Raw genomic sequence first — 19,572 nt, 5'->3', positions numbered from 1 at the left:
CTTCAAGTATGAATGACGAACAACAAGAAACACATTTATATCTATTAATACAGCATTGGTCATAAGCCAATAGAAAAGTAAATGTTTTACACATATCATGACTAGCCATTCATTTTCATCAGTTGGTTAGGTTGATTTTAAAAAATGAATTTTCATCTTATAGCAAAAGAACTTATAATATTATCCCTTCATTTTCTGCCACATAACTGAGCTAACATTTTTACTTTATTTTTAAGTCAAATTACAGAAATAATCTACATGGGGCAACAGATTTAAGACTGTTTGTCTGGTGTGAGCTAAATATTGAAAAGTTTTGTTCAAATTTAAACATTCAACATCGAAATTAAGTTTTACATTATTATTATATTGTCCAACATGTTCCAAGTTGTAGCTTATTTCATAAAAATATTTATATAATATTATCCATATAAGCTTTGTAGATTACTTCTTTCAATTCTTATTGAAATACTGAGTTATTGAATGTCCCACATAAAGTATTTGTAATCATTTTTATCATCAGGTATGTTTAGAGTTTTCATACTTAGATATAAAATAAAATTTCATATTCTGTAATTATAATTAATGTAAATTTTAATTTGGAGTTTTTGAGTAAAAGATACTGTAGTTATTGTAAATACTTAATGAATAAATCTAAAAGAATATTTGGGGTAATATTACTCTTGGAGTTCAAAACACTTTGTTGTTGAAGGGATTTTGTGGAACAAAAACCTTTGGTAACCACTGGATTAGAAGAATGATAGACTCAGTTCTAGAGGTAGAGGGTACTTAACAAAGACTGGTAAGAGCTTATTTGCTGGTTTCTACTCAAAAGAGTAAATAAAATAAAAGGATAGAGGAGGGAGAAAAAAATGCCTACGTATCAAATTCAATTTCATAAAGGAAGAACAGCAATTGAGATGCTCAGAAGTTCATAGGAGACAACATCCGAGAAGGGAGTCAGTAGTGAAACCAGTATAAAACCTTTGGCTTCAAATGTCTGTTCGTAAATAAGCAGACAGAAAGGTAAATAGGTAAAGAGGTGAATGTTGAACAGTAACATTGTTTATTAAAAAGTTATACTCATGTGAAGAAAACCAGAAATTACAGAGAGGAAGCTTGGTGGAGAGTGTTTGCATCAATGACTAGGTGGCCTTTAAGGCCCCTTCTAACTCTATGTCTTTGATTTTATGAACACCACTAGAGACAAAACAATTGGTTTTGTCATAGGATTGGGGGGGAAAATAGGAAGTAGATGAGTTTCGAAAAAAGAACATCAAAGCCAGGCACAGAGGCATGATATAGTACTGATGAAGCACTTCAAATATCTGGATACCTTTGTGAACATTTTGCAAAAATCAGATCAGCTAATAATTTCTTGACTTGCCTTAATGATAATTTCATCCTTCAAATGGTTGAGGAACCAATAAGGGAAAATTCTTTTCTGGATATGGTTTTCATTAATGAAGAGAACTGGTTGCTGGGATGCAAACAGAGGTTTTTTGAGCCTCAATAACTTGATAATGGAGAAAAGCACTTTGCAAATCTAAAAACATTTTATAAATGCCAGCTATTGTTGTTGTTGTTGTTAACCTACAGTCACTAAGACTCTAGTCTGGTGATGATTATATACACTGAGCCTTCTACTATGCTTCTGAGTTCAAGCAGTCTTCATAGAACGGTAAAAGAATGTCCTGGTAAATACTTTACAACTTGGCTCTCCAAGGGGGGAAATATGCATAGATACTTTTAAGTTTAATCTACATTGTCAGTACTTTTTTAAATCTAGACAATCAACAAAACAATAAATCAAGCCTGGATTTGATTGTTGATTTCTTAGGTGTAAATACTTACACTGCAAATTTCGCTAACAGTCACTCTTCAGTACATCCCTGGGTGGAAATAACAAGAACATTGGGAGGATTTGTGATAGAGAAGAAAAACAGTCATAATTTGAATATAGAACTGACCTGCTGGAATACTGGCTTGTCATTTTATACTGAATATTAAACATAATGCTTGTAAATTAGAGTTTACCTATAATCCTCATACCTGGATTGAATTTGGAAGGTTCTTTCTTCATGGTACTCAGTTCTTTTTTCTTAAAATTGCATTGACAAATACAAAGGTTACATACTAGCCTTCTTAATATAAGAATTTAATATGGTATATTTTTATTAATTTTCTTACACAGATGTATTCTAAGAGGCTTTGTACTTGATTCTCTAGTGAGAAAGCTCTTTAAGTGAAATTCCCAATTTTTATGCGAAGTGTAGTAATCCCTTAAATATTTTTGAAATCACTGTGTTTTAATTGTCACATGTATTTGAATGAATGGTTTGTTTGCCTTCCTATGGTGCTTATATTCCTTGATAAGGACTAAACAATAACAATAGAAATTTGATCCAAGTTAAAAATATCTGTGTCATTTTTGCAGTTGTTTCTGAAGATTTATTTTAGGCTTTGAGGAAGGTCTCACATTTCCATTAGTGTCATGGTAGCAATATAGGTTTTCCCAGGTACTATTGTGTTGAAATACTTTTACCGAAACACACACATACCATCTCAAACAAGTGTAATGCTCAGATATTTTGAAGCACATGAGAGGCATCTAGAATGAATAATTGAAGATAACTCCAAGTTCGAAAATCTGAGTTAGTGGAAGAATAGTGTTACCCTTGACAAAAACTAGGAAATTAGGAAGGGGGAATGAGTTTGAGGAGAGAGATGATTAAATTCTGTTTTGGACATGTCAAGTTTGAGATGTCTGCCAAGACATCCAGTCAGAAATTGCCAATGAACATCCAGAGAAAGAACTATGGAGTCTGAATGCAGATCAAAGCATACTGTTTGTCCTTTTTTTCCCCCCTTCTGTTTTGTTTCTTTTTTCTTGTGGTTCTGATTCTTCTTTACAACATGACTAATGTGAAAATATGTTTAATAGAAATGTATATGTGGAGTCTATATCAGATTGCATGCTGTCTTAGGGAGGAAGGAGGAGAAAATTAAAAACTCAAAAGCTTATAGAAGTGAATGTTGAAAACTAAAAATAATTAATTAAAAAAAAGAAATTGCTGACAAACAGCTGAGGATACAGGACTGTGTTGCTGAGAGAGACTAAGATTGAATATATAGATCTTGCTAGCCATGTATGTAGAGATGATAGTTGAACCAATGGGAGCAGGTGAAGATATTAAGATAACATAAGACAAGAGAACCTCTTGCTACCTGTGTTACCTTGGGCAAGTTATTTTTGCCTTTAGTTTCCTCATTTATAAATGAAGGATTATAGTAGATGGTGAAGTCTAAGGTCTTTTCTAGCTCCCAATTTATGATACCGTGACTTTGATTACTACATATCATTGTGTCTCTTCTGCAACCCTGTGATGTAGGATAAGAGGTAATTAGTATGCTTGTTTTATTGATGAGTAATACTAACACAGAAGCAAAGCAACACACCCATGGTCACTAATTGGTGGCAAAATCAGACCTCGAACTCTTCTTCATACTCCCACGTTCTCTTCTCACTGGAGTACAGAGATGTGAAACTAATTTTAGTTTATTTAGTTTGATTTTTTTCTTATTTAGCAGAATTTTAAGAAAGTATTTAAAATTTATTTTTATGGGTTTTCTTTCATTTTGTTTTAAGGGATTTTGTTTTGCTTTGTTTTATTTTTGAGATAAATGCTTTTTATACCATGGTATTTTTTTTGTTGGTATGCTCTAACAAAGTGACTTCATCAGTTAAGAATACTGCCCAGGAAACCAGTGTGCAGTTTCATACAGTTGTAATATTGCTAGTACCTTATTTGAATATTAATAGACTTCTAATATATTTATATTAATGACTTTCTGTAACATTATAATAAATACATAGCCCATGTTGACAATTTCTTAAATATTTATCTCTTCTCCAGTGTAGAGCCTTACTTTGGTTTCTATGTTGTTTTCTTTCCTAACTGAAATTTTTATTTTATTTTTTAGAAATTTCCAGATGCTTTTGTTTTGAGCCTTATGTGTTTTGACTACTGTGTTTTGTTTTATTTTTTAGTAAAAACCAATTAGGCATTAATATCTGACATAGTGAATGCTTACTAAATACTTGTTGATTGATTGGGAAATTTTTTTTCATATTGCCACATAGATTATAGGTATCATATGATTTAAGATTTCTGTGGCAAAGCACATTTAAGAAATTAATTGGAGCATATAATTACGATGTGCTGCCCTACCATCTGGCTTGTCCAAGTGACAACACTCACTGCCAATTAAACCAGTAAATGACTCGATTAGATGGTTTGCTAAGTTTTCAAGTCTTCCACACAATCATTTTGGAAGAGGAGAGTCCTTTCAGAATCTTCTTTTACATTCCTTTTAAATCAAAGCCTCTAAAATGACTATTAAATCTTTGCCCACAGAAGATAATCTTTTAAGGAGAAAGGCTTATATCTATCTTGACATAGGAAAATTGCCATAATCATATTTCTCAGCTCATTTCATCAAAAGAATTTAAATTAGCAGATGACCATCTTTGGAGATTCTGATAATTAATGTCTATTTTCTTTGAATTGGAGAGCAGTTGTGTCTATCTGTATAAATGATGCTTAATTTAGTGTGATTGTTCTGATTTTTATATGCACACAACTCTTGTATGCATCTATGAGGTATTTATATTGTCTTAAGAGAAGCTATTATCAATGGCTGTTGTTTAAACAAAGACATTCCAACTTTTTTGAAACTAAAGAACAATATTTTTTTTTTTGCTTTCTGACCTCTCTGCTTCCCCCAAAATCAAGGTGTTATGCACTTTCACATGCAGCCTCTCATTTGATGCCTACAGTCAGCCTGTGAGCCCTCAGGAACAGAAGTTATTACCTCTATTTTTTTTTTTTAGATATGAGAAAAATTGAGTGAGTTTAAGTGGTTTCTTCAAGGTCATACAGATATCTTGGACTAGAAAGATCTTCAGACTCCTACCTAGTACAGTGCCTTTTCCATTTCATCCCTTTGTCCCCTAAAAATAGGAAATCATTTAGTAGGCACCAGATACAAAGACTAAAACAACCTCTGCCTTTAAGGAGTTCACTTATAGGGGGAGATAACATGTACACGTAAGAGTCCATACAAAAATATAAAAAGTAGTAAGGACAGAGACTCTATTAACTAGGAGTATGTGAAAATGCCTCTTTTGGAAGGTGTTGGCAACGTGTTAATTTTAGGGTTGATGTGATCTTGTAGGATGATGAAGCTACTGGGAGGATGTTAAAATCCAGAGAAGCATAGCAGGGCAGTAAATAACAAGATGGCTACTCTGGGTGCCTTGGATCACTCCCACCACCTGCTGCATTTGCTCCTTCACACATGCTCCTGAATGAAGATGGAGAAAATCACAGAACTGTCCTGACTGGATCCACAACAAATTCATGTTACATAACCTCAATTAGTCCATAACTACTTCCTAGGCAATCATTTTACGCTTCCCCTATTAACTCACTGTCACACTCACTGTGACTCTTCTAAACCTTTTCATACCTCCTTAAACCTTCTATGGTTCCTCTCCCCTAGCCTTTCAGCTAAGAACCTTGCCTCATTTTTTAAGAGAAAAAAATTGAAGCTATTCACTGAGAGCTCAGTCTTCTCCCCTCCTCCTTATCTCATATCACCCAAATGTCTTCTACCACCAATTCTTCCTTCACCCTGTCTCACCTGAAAGGGTAGCCCTTTAGCTTGCTAAGGCTATCTCTTATATGCACAAATGATCCCGTTCCATCCCATCTCCTCTAGCAGATTACTTCCTCGGTCATCCTCACTCTCCCACTTATATTCAGTCTCTACCTTGCTGCTGGCTGCTACTACTCCCTAATGCCTACCAAAGTGTCCATGTCTGTCCAATTCTCAAAGAACTCTTACTTGATCCATCTATCCCTAACTCTTGGCCCATGTCTCTCCTGCCTTTTGTGGCTAACTTCCTTGAGGAAACTGTCTATGATAGATGTCTCCACTTCCTACCCCCTCACTCTCTTAACTCTCTACAGTTTGGCTTTTTCAAATATCTTCAACTAAAATTATTCTCTCCAAATTTACCAATGATTTCTTAATTACCAAATCCAGTGGCCTTTTCTCAGTCCTCATCCTTCTTGACCTCTCTGCAGCCTTTGGTGCTTTTGATCAGCTTTTTCTCCTTAATACTTTATTCTCTCTAGCTTTTCAGGACATACTACTCTCTCTGAGTTCTCCTACCTATCTATCAAACCAGTCCTCAGTCTCTTTTGCTGGGTCTTCATCTAGGTCAAGCTGGTGAACCTTGGATGCCCTCCAGGACTTTCTCCTGAGCTGGCTTTTCTTCTCCCTCTGTACTGTTTCATTTGGTAATTTCATCAACTCCCCTGGATTTAATTACCATCTCTATGCTGATGATTCCCAAATCTACATTTGCAGTCCTAATCTCTCTGCTGACCCCCACCCTCACATCTCTAAATGCCTTTTCAGACATCTCAGACTGCATGTTCAGTAGACATCTTAAACTCAATATGTCCAAAACAGAACTCATTATCTTTCCCCCAAACCCTCTCACCTTTCCTATTACTATCAAGGGCATCGCTGTGCTAGTCCATCTGGGCAGAAACCTAGGTGTCTTCCTTGATTCTTCTCTGTCTCTCACAACCCTCCCCCTTTCTCTGTATCCAGTCTGTTGCCAGGGTTTGTTAATTTCACCTTTGCAACATCTCTTGAATATACCTTTCTTTCCTCTGACTCTGCCGCCACTCTAGTGCAAGCTCTGATCTCCTTATGCCTAGGCTGTTGCAGTAGCCTGATGATTGGTTTTCCTTCACAAGTCTCTCCTCACAGAAGTCCATCCACCATTTATCCACTAAAGTGATTTTCCTAAAGAGCAGGCCCAACTATATCACTTTTGTTACTCAGTAAACTCCATTGCTTCCATTTGACATTTAGAGTTCTTCATAAACTACTTCTTGCCTTAACTTTCTAGTCTTTTTACCCATTACACTCCCAAGTACTCTATGATCCAGTGACATTGGCCTCCTTTCTGTTCCTCACACAAGACACTCTATGTCAAGACTCTGAACGTTTTCGGTGATCATTTTCCATGCCTGAAATGCTCTCTCTTCTCATCTTTGCCTCCTGGATTTCCTGGATGCCTTCAGGTCCCAGCTAAAAGCCCACTTTCTATAAGGAAGCCTTCTCTATCCCTCTTAATTCTAATACCTTCCCTCTTGATTATTAACTGTTTATCTAGTATTGCTTGTTTGTACATAGCTGTTTGCACATTTTTAGCTCCCATAGGACAAGGACCGTCTGTTGCCTTTCTCTGTGTCACCAGTACTTGGGTACAGTCCCAGGTGTGTAGTAGGCACTTAATAAATGCTTATTGACTGACTGATTTGAACTTACATGATTTAATTATATGAGTTAAAAATTGAGTGTATGTAAAGGAGAGTGAATACTCCAAGGTTTTGAAAGTGAGTAAATGGTATTTTCACTGATAGCTATAGTGAAATCAAAGATAGAGCAGGTTTTAGGGGAAGATTAATAAGTTTAGTTTAAGGCATGATGATGTTGGCAAGTGGAGTTGGCAACTCCATCTCTGAGCAGATAGAGTTTAGGAGCCAGGTCAAGAAATTTGGAAATCTTCATAGAAGAGATAAATTGAATATCTGAGAGTGGATGAAATTGCCAGTTAAAGCCAAGGATGTATTAAGGAGGTGGTGGTCAACAATATGAGGTGGTATGGAGAGCTCAGGACAGATGAAGACTGGGAAAAAGCCATTGGATTCAGGAATTAGGTAGTCAATGACTTTTGAGAGAGCAGTTTCAGCAGAATTGTTGGGAATGAGGATGGGCTGAGGAGTCTAGAAACCAATCTAGAAACCTTTAGAAACTAAGGGTTGAGTAGCAAAATGGAATGAGAAAGTGCAAGCATTGGTTATAGTAAAAAAATTTGCCGTAAATTTTTCATGGAAGACAGAGGAGAGAGACAGTAGCATAACTAATTTTTCATAGCACTTTATTTGTTCTACTTTGTATATTCTAGTTTTTATTATTATTTTTGCACATGTCATATTGTCCCCTTATAAATTGTAAACTCCCTAGAGGTGTAGGTATGTTTGCACCCACTTTTGTATCCCCACTGAGTGTCTGACCTACTACCTTGGACAACGAAGGTATTCAGTAGATGTTTGTTAAATATAATGACATTACCTAGACAAAGACTCTTCTCTCAACCAGAGAATTCTGGAGTTCTGTCTACACCTAAAGTCTCATCTACAGAGAGAAAAAAATTGAGTCCATGGGTGAGATTGTCAAGCCTGAAATTGCAGAGTGAAATTATGAAACAGATGATTGTGAGAGATGAAGTGAGAATGTATGGATAGCAGTTAGAGTGAACTCTTTTCTTTTTGACCACAGTCTGGTAATAAATCGATCACTTTTAAAAAGCATAATCTATATATTTTGTGCAATAAGTATTTTTTTAGTTTGCTTTTTATAAACTTACTTTGAAAATGTTTAACTTTTAATAGGACTTGGTAGGACTTTTTTGGTGGATGGGTTTGTTTTTTCAATTAAAACATGGTTTAGGAAAAGGAAGGTAAGGGAGCGAGCAGGTTTGATAAATCTAGTTTTGCATTTGTTTGGTTTGTTTTTTTTTTTTTAGTAAGGGTTCTAGAAGATGAGTATTTGAAGAGCTATCCAGTGAAAGAGAGATTAAATTTGTTTTTCTTGGTCCCAGTGGACAGTACTGGAGCAGTGTTTGGAAGCTGCAAAAAAGACAAGTTTAGTGAGGGAAAATTTCCAAACAATTTCAGGTGTAATAAAGTGGCCTGGGCAGCCATGCCAAATGGTGGGTTCCTTCTCACTGGAGGACTATAAGCAAAGGCTAGATAACCACTTGTAAAGTGAGATGTGGAGGGGAATTCCTGGTAATACAAGGATTGAAAGAGCTGACTTGTGAAGCCCCTTCAGACTCTTAATCTCTTGATCTTTGAATGGTACAGATAAAAAGAAAGTACAAGTTAGGAAAATTTGATGATTTTATGATTATTTCAGTTGGGCATGCCCATATGTAATTGTAATGTCACTTGTTTGATGCCTGGTTTAGACATAAAATTTACTACTTTGAAGTTTTTTTTAATCTCATAATTCTAATTTTATTTAAATGTATGGCTTCAAAATTCTTATATTTTCAATATCAGGTTAAAGAGTAAACTAAAATATATATACATAAACATTATTGTTACGTGAAGCATGAAAGCTAGTGCTGCATGTGGCATTAGAGAGGTCAAGTTTGTAAACTTAAGCCCTTTTTGAGAGTATATCTAAACCAATGTTTTCCCCTTTAGTATCTGATTATGAATACTATTTATAGACTTTTTATGATCCTACTACATATGTGTATAACACAGACATGTATGTATACACATGTGTGTGTACTGTGTATATATACATATATATGTAAATGGCTTTAAGTTCTGTCTAATGAGAAATAAGAGGCAGCATTTATAGTGCTTTAAGGTTTTTGCAAAGCACTTTACAAATATTATCTCATTTGATCCTCACAGTAACCCTGGGAGGTAGTTGCTGTTATCATCCCCATTTTGCAGATGAGGAAACTGAGGCTGACAACTTACTGCCAGGATCAAGATCAGGATCAGAATCTGAGGCCAGATTTTAATTCATTTTACAGAGAATTGTTTTATTCTTGTATTTGATAGTGTTAGAAAACTTTTAAAACCATACTGTTCCAATTTTATTTAAACTTTATTAGATTCTTAGGAGGAAAATATCTTAATTATTGTAACCTTTGGCTGAACATGATGAAGTGGAAAAATAATAGCAACGATGAGGCGAGGCAACAAGTATTTATTAACCACTTACTATGTGCCAAACACTATGCTAAACTCTAAAAGCAAAAAGAAAGTTATTTCCTGCTCCCCTGGAGCTTACATTTTAACGTAGGAGGACGACACATAAAAAAAACAAATGAAGGATGTGGGGGCAGATGAAGCTATCCATGCTGTAGCCTTGGTGTCAAAGTTAAAAGCCCAATCTAGAGAATGATGCCTGAATGGCAGAGGAATGTCAGATTGAAGAGCTCCTAGGCACTGAGGGGAGTTTCAGGGAGAAATGGCAGATGAGGCTTGTTGGCAAAGTCTGGAAAATCAGAAGTAGAGCTAGAAGAGGATATGAATAGTAATTTTAGCTAGTACTTATGTAGTACTTTCAAGTTTACAAAGCATTTTATATATGTTATCTCCTTTGGAAAAAGTACTAGAATAGAAGTGAAAAGGTTTTAATTTTGAGGCTCGGTTGTGCCATTAGCTCTGGGAGCATGAACAAATTACTCTTTTTAAACTTCAGTTTCCTTATTTCTTAAATGGAGATAATAATACTTGTATTATCTATCTCACAAAGTTGTGTCAAATGAGAAGATATATGCATATACTTATTGGTCAGTTTAGAGCACTGAATTAGTTATTACTATGAGGTCAGATAGCCCACTTCACTGGCACTACTTATATACCATGTGATTAATCTTGACATCTTTTTTTCTTCTCCTACAAGATTTCCCCCCTCATGAAAAATATTGTATCCTAGAGTTCACTAAAACAAGCACGCTTGCTCTTATATTTTTGCTGACACCCATTCATTAATAAAGAAAAACACAAAATAACAAAATTTGTTGAGTTTTAAGGTGTTTCCAAAAATTTAGAAAAACAATGAAGTTATTTTCTTCTTTTAAGTAATAGTATTCTTTAATGCCCTGATATTGCCAGAGGAGAAACTGTTTGCTTTCAAGAACTTTTTTTTTTTAACAGATAGGCTCAGGATTTCAAAGATGGTTTCCCTCATATTTGGCAGTCCTGATTTGCCTGTTAGCTAATAGATCCTTCTCTGCTAATAAGAATGAGGAGTAATGTGTATAACAGGACCCCTATCAATGCTGTTTTGTAATATCATTATACCCTGTTTCGACCAAGGCCTGCTATATTATCATTGGTGGTGGAGTACACTGGATTATCGCAGTTAACACTTGAGCGCCAACAGCATTAACTCTAGTGAACTTTATTCCCCTTAACAGATAACTGGAGAGGTTAAAAATTTTGAATGTAGGAGAAGAAAGGCTGCAGAGATTTTGATACCTCAAAAAGCTACTGAAGCCAATTCCTCAATTGGAGGACACCTCTTAGCTTCTAATTTTTGACTAACATTAACAGAGCTGCTATAAATGTTGTTGTACATATAGATCCTTTTCTTCTTTCTTTGTATCCTTTGGGAGTATAAGCTTAGTAGTTGTATAGTTGAATCAAAGGGTTTGCATAGCTTGGTACCTTTATATGGACATAGTTCAAAATTGCTTTCCAGAATGGCTGCTTATTCACAGCTTCACCAGCAGTGCACAGTGGTTGAGTGTGGGGCTGGAGAGAAAGGGGGAAGGAATAAGCATTTATATTGTGCCCACTGTGTGCTCAGTACTGTGTTAAGGTTTTGCGAATATATCTCATTTGATCCTTACAATGACCCTGTGAGGCAGGTGCTGTTATCATCTCCATTTTAAGTTAAGGAAATAGAGGCAGGCAGAGGTAAAGTGACTTGAAAGTCACATAGCTAGTAAGCCTCTGAGGTTAAATTTGAACTCTGGTCTTTCTGACTCTAGACGCATTACCCTATCTACTGCAGAACCATGCTGCTGTGTGCCTGTTTTCCTCTAGCATCTCCAACATTTGTCATTTTCCTCTTTCGTCATCCTTATTGGTCTGATTGGTATCAGATGGAACCTCAAAGTTACTTTAATTTTATTTTCTCTGATTATTAGCTGTTCACAGCATTTTTTCATATGATTATTGATAGCTTGGATTTCTTTCTTTGAAAACTGCCTGTTCATATCCTTTGACCCAAGGTGGTTTACCTAGAGAATTTAATGTCCCTCTAACTTTGTTTTGTCTAATATGGTTTTTATAGAGTAGATGAAAGTATCAAACTTTGGCCTGTTTAACATTAGGCCTTGTGGGAAGAACTTTGATTATTTTTCAAACATAACTGTGGCATTTTATTAGATGATGTGAAATGTTCTTGACAGTGGATTTATAAAGCGATCCTACGTTTTCTCTTTTAGTAATAATAAAACTAAATTTACTGTTTTGGGAACTGATTGATAGAAAAAAATTGGAGAGATTAAATATTCATCATGTTTTTCTTTTTCAGGCCATTGATGAGCCTCCTTATTTGACAGTGGGCACTGATGTGAGTGCTAAATACAGAGGAGCTTTCTGTGAAGCCAAGATCAAGACCACAAAGAGACTTGTCAAAGTCAAGGTATTTGGATTTTCTTAGCTATATATACAGTGAACTTGGGTATCCAGAATAATATTTAAATTCTAACTTTTGTTAAATTTGAGAGTTTTTTTCTTCCTATTAAATATAATCTGGTATCTTGGTAGTCACTGTAAGAAAGCATAATAAAACAAATCATTAACAGCAATTTAGTATATGCTTGGAATAAAATTAGGTAATTATTACAATTATCTAATGTAGCAGTGCCATTTTCTATTCAGCTCTGATGCTTATGTTTAGAATCATGAATCTTAAAACTAGAAGAGGACATTAAAGATCATGTAGTATAGACCTCCTTATTTTACTGTTAGAGAAAATAGAGAAAATCAAGTAGGATTAGATTTAGTTGTTTGCCAACCTTTGCCTGTTGAACTTCTTCCCAATCTCTGAAGATTTTCAGGTCTTTAAATTCTAAGCTGACCATTTGTTGGTAATGTTGTAAATTGGACTAAATGACTTTTTGGTTTCTTACAGCTCTGAAAGTCTGTAATTCTGTTAAAATTTTAAGTACCTTATTCAAAAAAATACTGAGAATTTATTTTAGTCAAACTATAGATTCATTATGTGAATTAATTTTTTACTCTGAGGTAATGTATCACAGTAGCTACTTTGTTAACAAATTGTGGTTTCCAAATAAAACACAAAAACCTTTGATTAAGTAAAATATGTGAAGGTAGATTGGTACAGTCTTCAGATAATCACACGCATATATATAGTCACACACATACATACTTATATGTATAACTGAAAATTAGAAGACTGGAGTTATATTCATAACTCCATCAACAATCTGTTGTACATGTGTATAATCTAATACTGTAGAAGAAGCCTTTGAGCCCTCTCCTGCTCTCACTTCACATAGTTGTAATCTTCTTGCAATTGAAATTTGTTACTTCCTTTCTGGAGGTAATGGGAGAGGAGCTGTTCACCAATTTTACAACTCCATTTATAAACACAGGAGAGTGGAGCTGCAATCCTGTATGGAGAAATGAACAGGATTCTTTATTCTTTTTTCATCACCTACCTTTCCAAATGTTTCATATTATTCCCTTTCACATTGGTCTAGTTTCCAGCCAGACTGATCTAATAACTTGTTCCCCAAACTCAACATTTCATTTCCCTTTCCCTTTTCATAGGCTACTTGACTGACACCACTTCTTAGAACTCCTCGACTTTCTTCTAGCCCTGCTCAGGAGCACCACTTCTTATGAGAAGCCTTTTTTCATTTCTACCAGTCATGTAGTGTTCTCTTCTCTCTTGATTTATATTGTATTAATCTGTGTGCCCCCTGTACTTTTTGTATCTCTTTCCCCACATCTGAGCTCCTTGAGGGACTAGGAGTGGTTTAATTCTTGTTGTTTCTTTGTCTATATATCCTCAGCAACTATCAGAATGTCTTATCCCTAATAGGATCTTGATAAAAGTTTTTTACTTCAATTAAATTCCTATCTCTATTCTCTTTGTGTTATAATTGTTGCACCTCCTGAGTATTCTCTTTGTTTTCTTGAGAGTGGAGAGGCTACAGGGAACTACTATATAATATCCCAGGAATTTACTGTCTCACATTCCTCCTGGTCCTGGTTCCAGCAGTGTCCCCCAGGTAGCATGGTTTACTGGCTAAAGTGCTGTGCCCAAAGTCTGGAAGACCTGAATTAAAGTCCCACCTCTCATTCAGACTGGCTCTGTGACCCTGGGCAAGTCACTTAACTTCTCAGTGCTCTAGACAAATCTCTAAAGATACAAATTAACCAAGAAGGTATTAATTTGCATCGATAGAGGAAGTTTCTTCACCTGAGTGTAGATGTGGGTGAGAATGAACAGGTAAGTTGTAAGGGGACCTAGTCTAGAGAACAGGAGAATAGCAAGAATGGAAAAGCACTTCTTCTCAGACTATTCTTCTGATTCCCCTGATTGGAGTATTGTTAAACTGTTTTTTTTTCTTTATTAAATATATCATGTCATGCTTTGAATATTGAATTTGAATGTCATTGCTTTAAGTTATACTAGCAATTTTATTTGCCATAACATCATGAATTATGACCTCATGAATGTTGCTTGATAGTTTATACAAATATATATATGTATATATCTATACACACACACACACACATACACATGTATATATAAATAAATGGAGTTTCCTTTAGAATTTCTAAGGTTTATTTTATCAAGATCTCTTTCTTTAGGATATGGCTTTAGGGTAATAGATCTCTCTGTGTATACACTGTAACACTAAATTTTACACGAGGAAGTATGAATTACAGCATATGTTAGAGCTTTGGATTAAAAATCAAAAGAACTGGATTTTAGCCTTAATTCTAACAGGGATTAGCTTGTCATCTTCAATAGATTACTAGATTTAAAATTAGAGGATCTGGCCTTGCTACTTCTTGTATGTCCTTTTTTAACCTCCGGAGGCCTCGGTTTCCTCATTTGATAAAATGGTGGAGTTACTCTAGATCAAAGATGTCAGACTTATTGTCCACAAATTTGACATGTCTACCTAGCTAGCTGAACCAGAATAATATGTAATTGGGAAATTTTAACAAAATATACAAAAATACAATACAACATAGATGATGTTAAGTTGTGATTTTCTAAGTCAACATGTGGCCCACAGGGACATTTTCTATTTGAGTTTGATACCCCTGCTCTAAATTACCTATAAGGGTACTGCCACTTCTAACATTATGACTTATTGACTTAAAGATACCCACTTTTGATGAATATAATGAAAAAAACAAACATTTTTAAAGGAAAACAATAATTGTTATAAAATCTTAATTTTTTTCTAGGTACTCTTATGAGTATTCATATATGATTAATTTATGTCAGTGAGGATTTGGGCATGTACATCATGCACAAAATGATGCATAGTATGTTTTATGGTTGCAAATTTGGAGCAAAAAATCAGCGTATTTTATAAGAAGGTTTCAGGTCTCTATATAATACAGTGAAACCTACTTAAGAGACCATTTTTCCCAAACTCTGAATTTTCTCACCACAAATTTTATATTGTCTATGAACTAATTTATTTTGAATCTATATTAGGAGACTGTAAGACAGCTTACAGAGTACATTATATTCTGGAAAATAGCATGGTTATAAAGGGCATTATGATGCTTTTATAGGGAAAAAAAAAAGATTGTAATGAAAAATTGGCTTCTAAAACATCTTGAGATCTAATAGTGTTAACACCAAGATACTTTATCCTGAAAGTCAACTCAGCCCGCCTGTTACTGAAGCTATCTAAAGAAAGTATATCTGATGAATGAATCAATTTTTAGGATAGGAAGATAGAGAAAGGACTGGAGAATATGAAAATATTCAATTTTATCAGCCTCGTTCAGAATAAAACAGTGAGAGATTATTTATTCTCTCACTGGAGGAGAGGTGGAGGAGTGGCATATTGATAATTTTGATGACTCCTAAAGGTTTATTGTAGTTTCATCACTGAAGCATTAGTAATTGTAATGAATTTTAAATTATTCAAATTAAACATGTAACATAATTGCCATAGATTTCAATGGCAAGTGTAGTATAAAAGCTACAATTGGTGATAGCTATCACAAAATCTCCTGCCCCCAAACAAAACCTTTTTAAAGGAATCAGGAGTAGTTTTCTTAAGCTAGTTTTGCTCCAGGAATTCAGTCTTCTCATGGGTATTTTGCATGTGCCTAGCTTGGAAACAGGCATCATAGATTTGAAAGTAGCATGGAGTTTGTTTTTCTCCTAGTACTTCAGTATTATTGTGTACCCTTTATATTGCACTCTATCTTAAATTAAATTTGTGCCATAAGGAATAACACCTCTGACAGTATACATCTTGTGCAAGGTATTGCAAATAATATGAAAATTTAGAGCATTAATGCTTTTCTTATATCTTTCATTCTTAGCATCATTGAGCCAAGCTTTATTCATTGAACTAATCTTAACCTTTACAGAATCATGAAGTGCATAATAGAATGAGACTTTTTCATCATCAATATAAATAAAGCAAGGCAATGAAGTCATAGTCAGCAGCATTGAGCAAAGAGTAATATGTTGTGTCCTTAAACATGGAACAATTTAAAGTTGAAATCATGGGATTTTGAGTAGTGAAATGGACTTGGTCATGATTTTTTAAATGTATGATTTTCACTTAATCTATCCAAGACTGGGATATTAAGTAAACTGAAACTGCTGGAAATTGGATGAATGAAAATTTAAAACACTTTTGATAAAAGAGAATAATACTTTACTCGGCTTGAACTTCTTGAATTTATTTGTAAGTGATAACTAATTAAATTTGTAATTTCTAGGTAACATTTAGGCATGATTCTTCAACAATGGAAGTACAAGATGACCACATAAAGGGCCCACTAAAGGTAATTCATTTATTTGGTATCTAACCAAGTAGTCTTGATTGGGAAATATCAGATTCTTTAAAGTGTTTTCTCAACTCAAATAGTTATCTACATTGCCTCCATCTGCTTTGAATGTTTGTCCTCTTAGATTCTAAGATGTTAGGTGTTCAGGAAATTAATAAGTTAATACACTGAATATTAAATAGTATGGAGCCAGGAATATATAATCATCTTACATATGTGGAAAGATAAAATACTTGAGCACATAAATGTTTCTCTTTTCTTAATTATTTGGAATATTACAAAGGAATCACTTCTATGATGAACAGAAATTTTAAAATAATGAACTGTGATTTACTATCAGGTAGTTATTGCCATTCACTTGTGCTTCTGTACTTTGGATCTCTGACCTCATTGGTATGGACAGCTAGGTAGTAGTGGATAGAGCACAGGAAGATTGAGTTCATATCTAGCCACAGATACAGATTAAATGTGTGACCCTGGACAAGTCACTTAATGTCTATTTGCCTCAATTTCCTTATCTGCAAAATGAGCATAGTAATAATACCTAATTTCCAGGGTTATTGTGAGGATCAAATAAGATAATAAATGTAAAGCATTTTGTATAGTGCCTGGCATATTGTAAGCACAATGTAAGTGTTAGCTACTGTTATTATTATGGGAATGTCCTAAACTGGTCGAGATTATAGCATATCCACATCTTCTCCTCCTGTGTAATTGTTGGCGATAGCTCTCTATAAATCTTTCTTAGATCTAGTACTCTGGAGGGCTTCCAATTTTTTAAAAATGATTTTAGAAATAGCACTTTCCTTGACCTGTTTTCCTTCACTTTCAGCACATGCTCAGCCCATCATTCTTTATGATCATACATGTCCAGAATGTAATGACATTTGTGTTGCTTTTTGCATGCCTATTATCATTTACAATGTACTGCAGCCTACTTGCATTTACCACTGCCCTTTTAAAAATTATTTTGCAATTTGTGCTATTGATTTTTCTGAGATCAAAAATACAAAATACACAGCCATTTTATAACCAGGACATTATTGTTGTTTTAGGGGAAAAAAAGAAAGATGGGGTTTTTCAAGTATCTTTGTATGATTGGAAAGCACAGTGCCATATTTCAGATAGGCCTGGTCTCTGAATTCTGCTGCTCAGTTCTGGATCATTTTATTGTCCATGTGCAGTACTGTCAAGTAGATGAATGTACACACATATGCATGTTTGTAATATATTCAGATTTGGTAACTAGTTAACAGTTACACTGTGAAGTTCAGTTACTTGCGCATGACCAGAGAGCCTAGTATGTGTTGGAAGTAGCATTTGAACTCGTGGCTTCCTGACTTCAAGGCCTGTCCTCTATAATGTCACAGTGTCATCTATAAACAGGAATATGTAGAGAATTTCATCGTTGATTCTTTGTGCAGCTCTGAGAAATTGGATGGATAAAAAAAATTCTCTGTTCTGTTTGAACTTTGCGTGAGACATTCTTCTTGTCATGGATGAGCCCTCTTGGTAAACATTTTTCTCCCTGATTTGTGCTTTCTTATTGATACTCAAATCATTGAACAAAGTTCACATTTGATGTGGAAAAAATTTTATGAATTTAGTGTATGGAAGCATCTTGTTTGAGGAGACTTTTTTAAAGCTACATTTTACTATAATAAGTCAAAAAGATTTCTTGTAATCAACAAATAACAGTAAAATCTTATCTTTTCAATGCATTGCAGTTCTGTGGAGTATGAAGATGTGGTATGCTGTAGAAAATAACCTATGAAAGTCTGTTTGTCTCTTTCCTTCACATAATATGGTAGAAAGAGTAGAGTTAAAGCAAGGGGAGATTTGGGGTTTAAAATTCACCGCTGATACTTGTTAAATGTGTGTTGACAGACTAACTATTTCTCATCTATAAAATGGTAAGAAAGATACCTGTGCTACCTACCTTATGGTCATTGTGAGAGTCAGTTGAGGTAATAGATGTGAAGTACTTTATCAGTCTTAAAGCACTATGTAAATAGCATGTGTTATTATTATCAAGGTAATCCTTCACATAAACATATACATACATATACATCCTTCACATTCCCATGAAGATTTTTTAGAAATAATAAATTAGAACGTTGATTAATAATTGCCAGTGTTTTCAGCCTAATATTGTTTGGCAATAATAATGCCTATGATCTTTGTTTCAGGATGTGTATGGGGGGAGAATCATTACATGCTCTTTGTTATGTCTTGAAAGTTCATCCCCGCAAAACCTCTAAAATTGTGTTACCGTCAACACAGATTTCATCTGTCAGTCCATCATTCTTCCCAACTTCAAATGAAATTCTTAAGAATTTGTTTGTCTCCATATAAGTTCTTTGCACATAGTAGGTCCTTAGCACATATTTGTAGATTTGTAAACATAATTACTTTTGGTTTTATCAGTCATCCATTCATACTGATTTTATAGTTGTGTCCTTTCCCCGTACTTATGTGCACACACACCACACAAGCACACCCAGTAGCATTATGTATTAAGTACACCAACGTTCTTCTTCTTTATTCTCTAATTCACTTGTTATCTTTCTGGTCAAGAAGAATGATCAGCTAGAGGTTTTCAGGGTCAGCTCTAAATAATTGAGAAGTAGGATCTGAATAGGGCAGATGGGGAAAGGAAGTTATCTGTGCAAGTTTCCTTTGTCCTAGCCAATTGCTCCCTCCATATCATTCTGTTTCTGATTTGGGTTTTCTCATTTCATTATAAAGTATTCCCTTGATTTGTTTTTAATTCCTTTGTATTTGACTAGGGGTCAAACCACAGATTTCTTATCAAGACAAGTACAGCAAACTTAAAAATTATAATTGCATCTAT

General features: G+C 34.7%; 1 protein-coding gene across 5 annotated transcripts in view; it reads left to right on the top strand.

Annotated features, from left to right (window-relative positions):
• The window catches only part of LOC114049735 (AT-rich interactive domain-containing protein 4B), a 196,399-nt gene that overhangs the window by 72,466 nt on the left and 104,361 nt on the right, over positions 1-19,572 (top strand). For all 5 annotated transcript variants that reach the window (XR_003569904.1, XM_027871123.1, XM_027871125.1 and 2 more), the window contains exons 3-4: positions 12,220-12,330; positions 16,650-16,715. Coding sequence is in view for 4 of the 5 variants with exons in the window: in XM_027871123.1 (XP_027726924.1) it covers positions 12,220-12,330; positions 16,650-16,715 (177 nt within the window). In the remaining variant the exon portion in view is untranslated. The remainder of the gene's footprint in view (positions 1-12,219; positions 12,331-16,649; positions 16,716-19,572) is intronic.

The sequence above is a fragment of the Vombatus ursinus genome, unplaced genomic scaffold (genome assembly GCF_900497805.2).
Source record: "Vombatus ursinus unplaced genomic scaffold, bare-nosed wombat genome assembly UNPS02014798.1, whole genome shotgun sequence".
Taxonomy (NCBI): Eukaryota; Metazoa; Chordata; class Mammalia; order Diprotodontia; family Vombatidae; genus Vombatus; species Vombatus ursinus.
The sequence above is the reverse complement of the archived record's forward strand: the minus strand, read 5'-3'. Positions and strand labels throughout refer to the sequence as shown.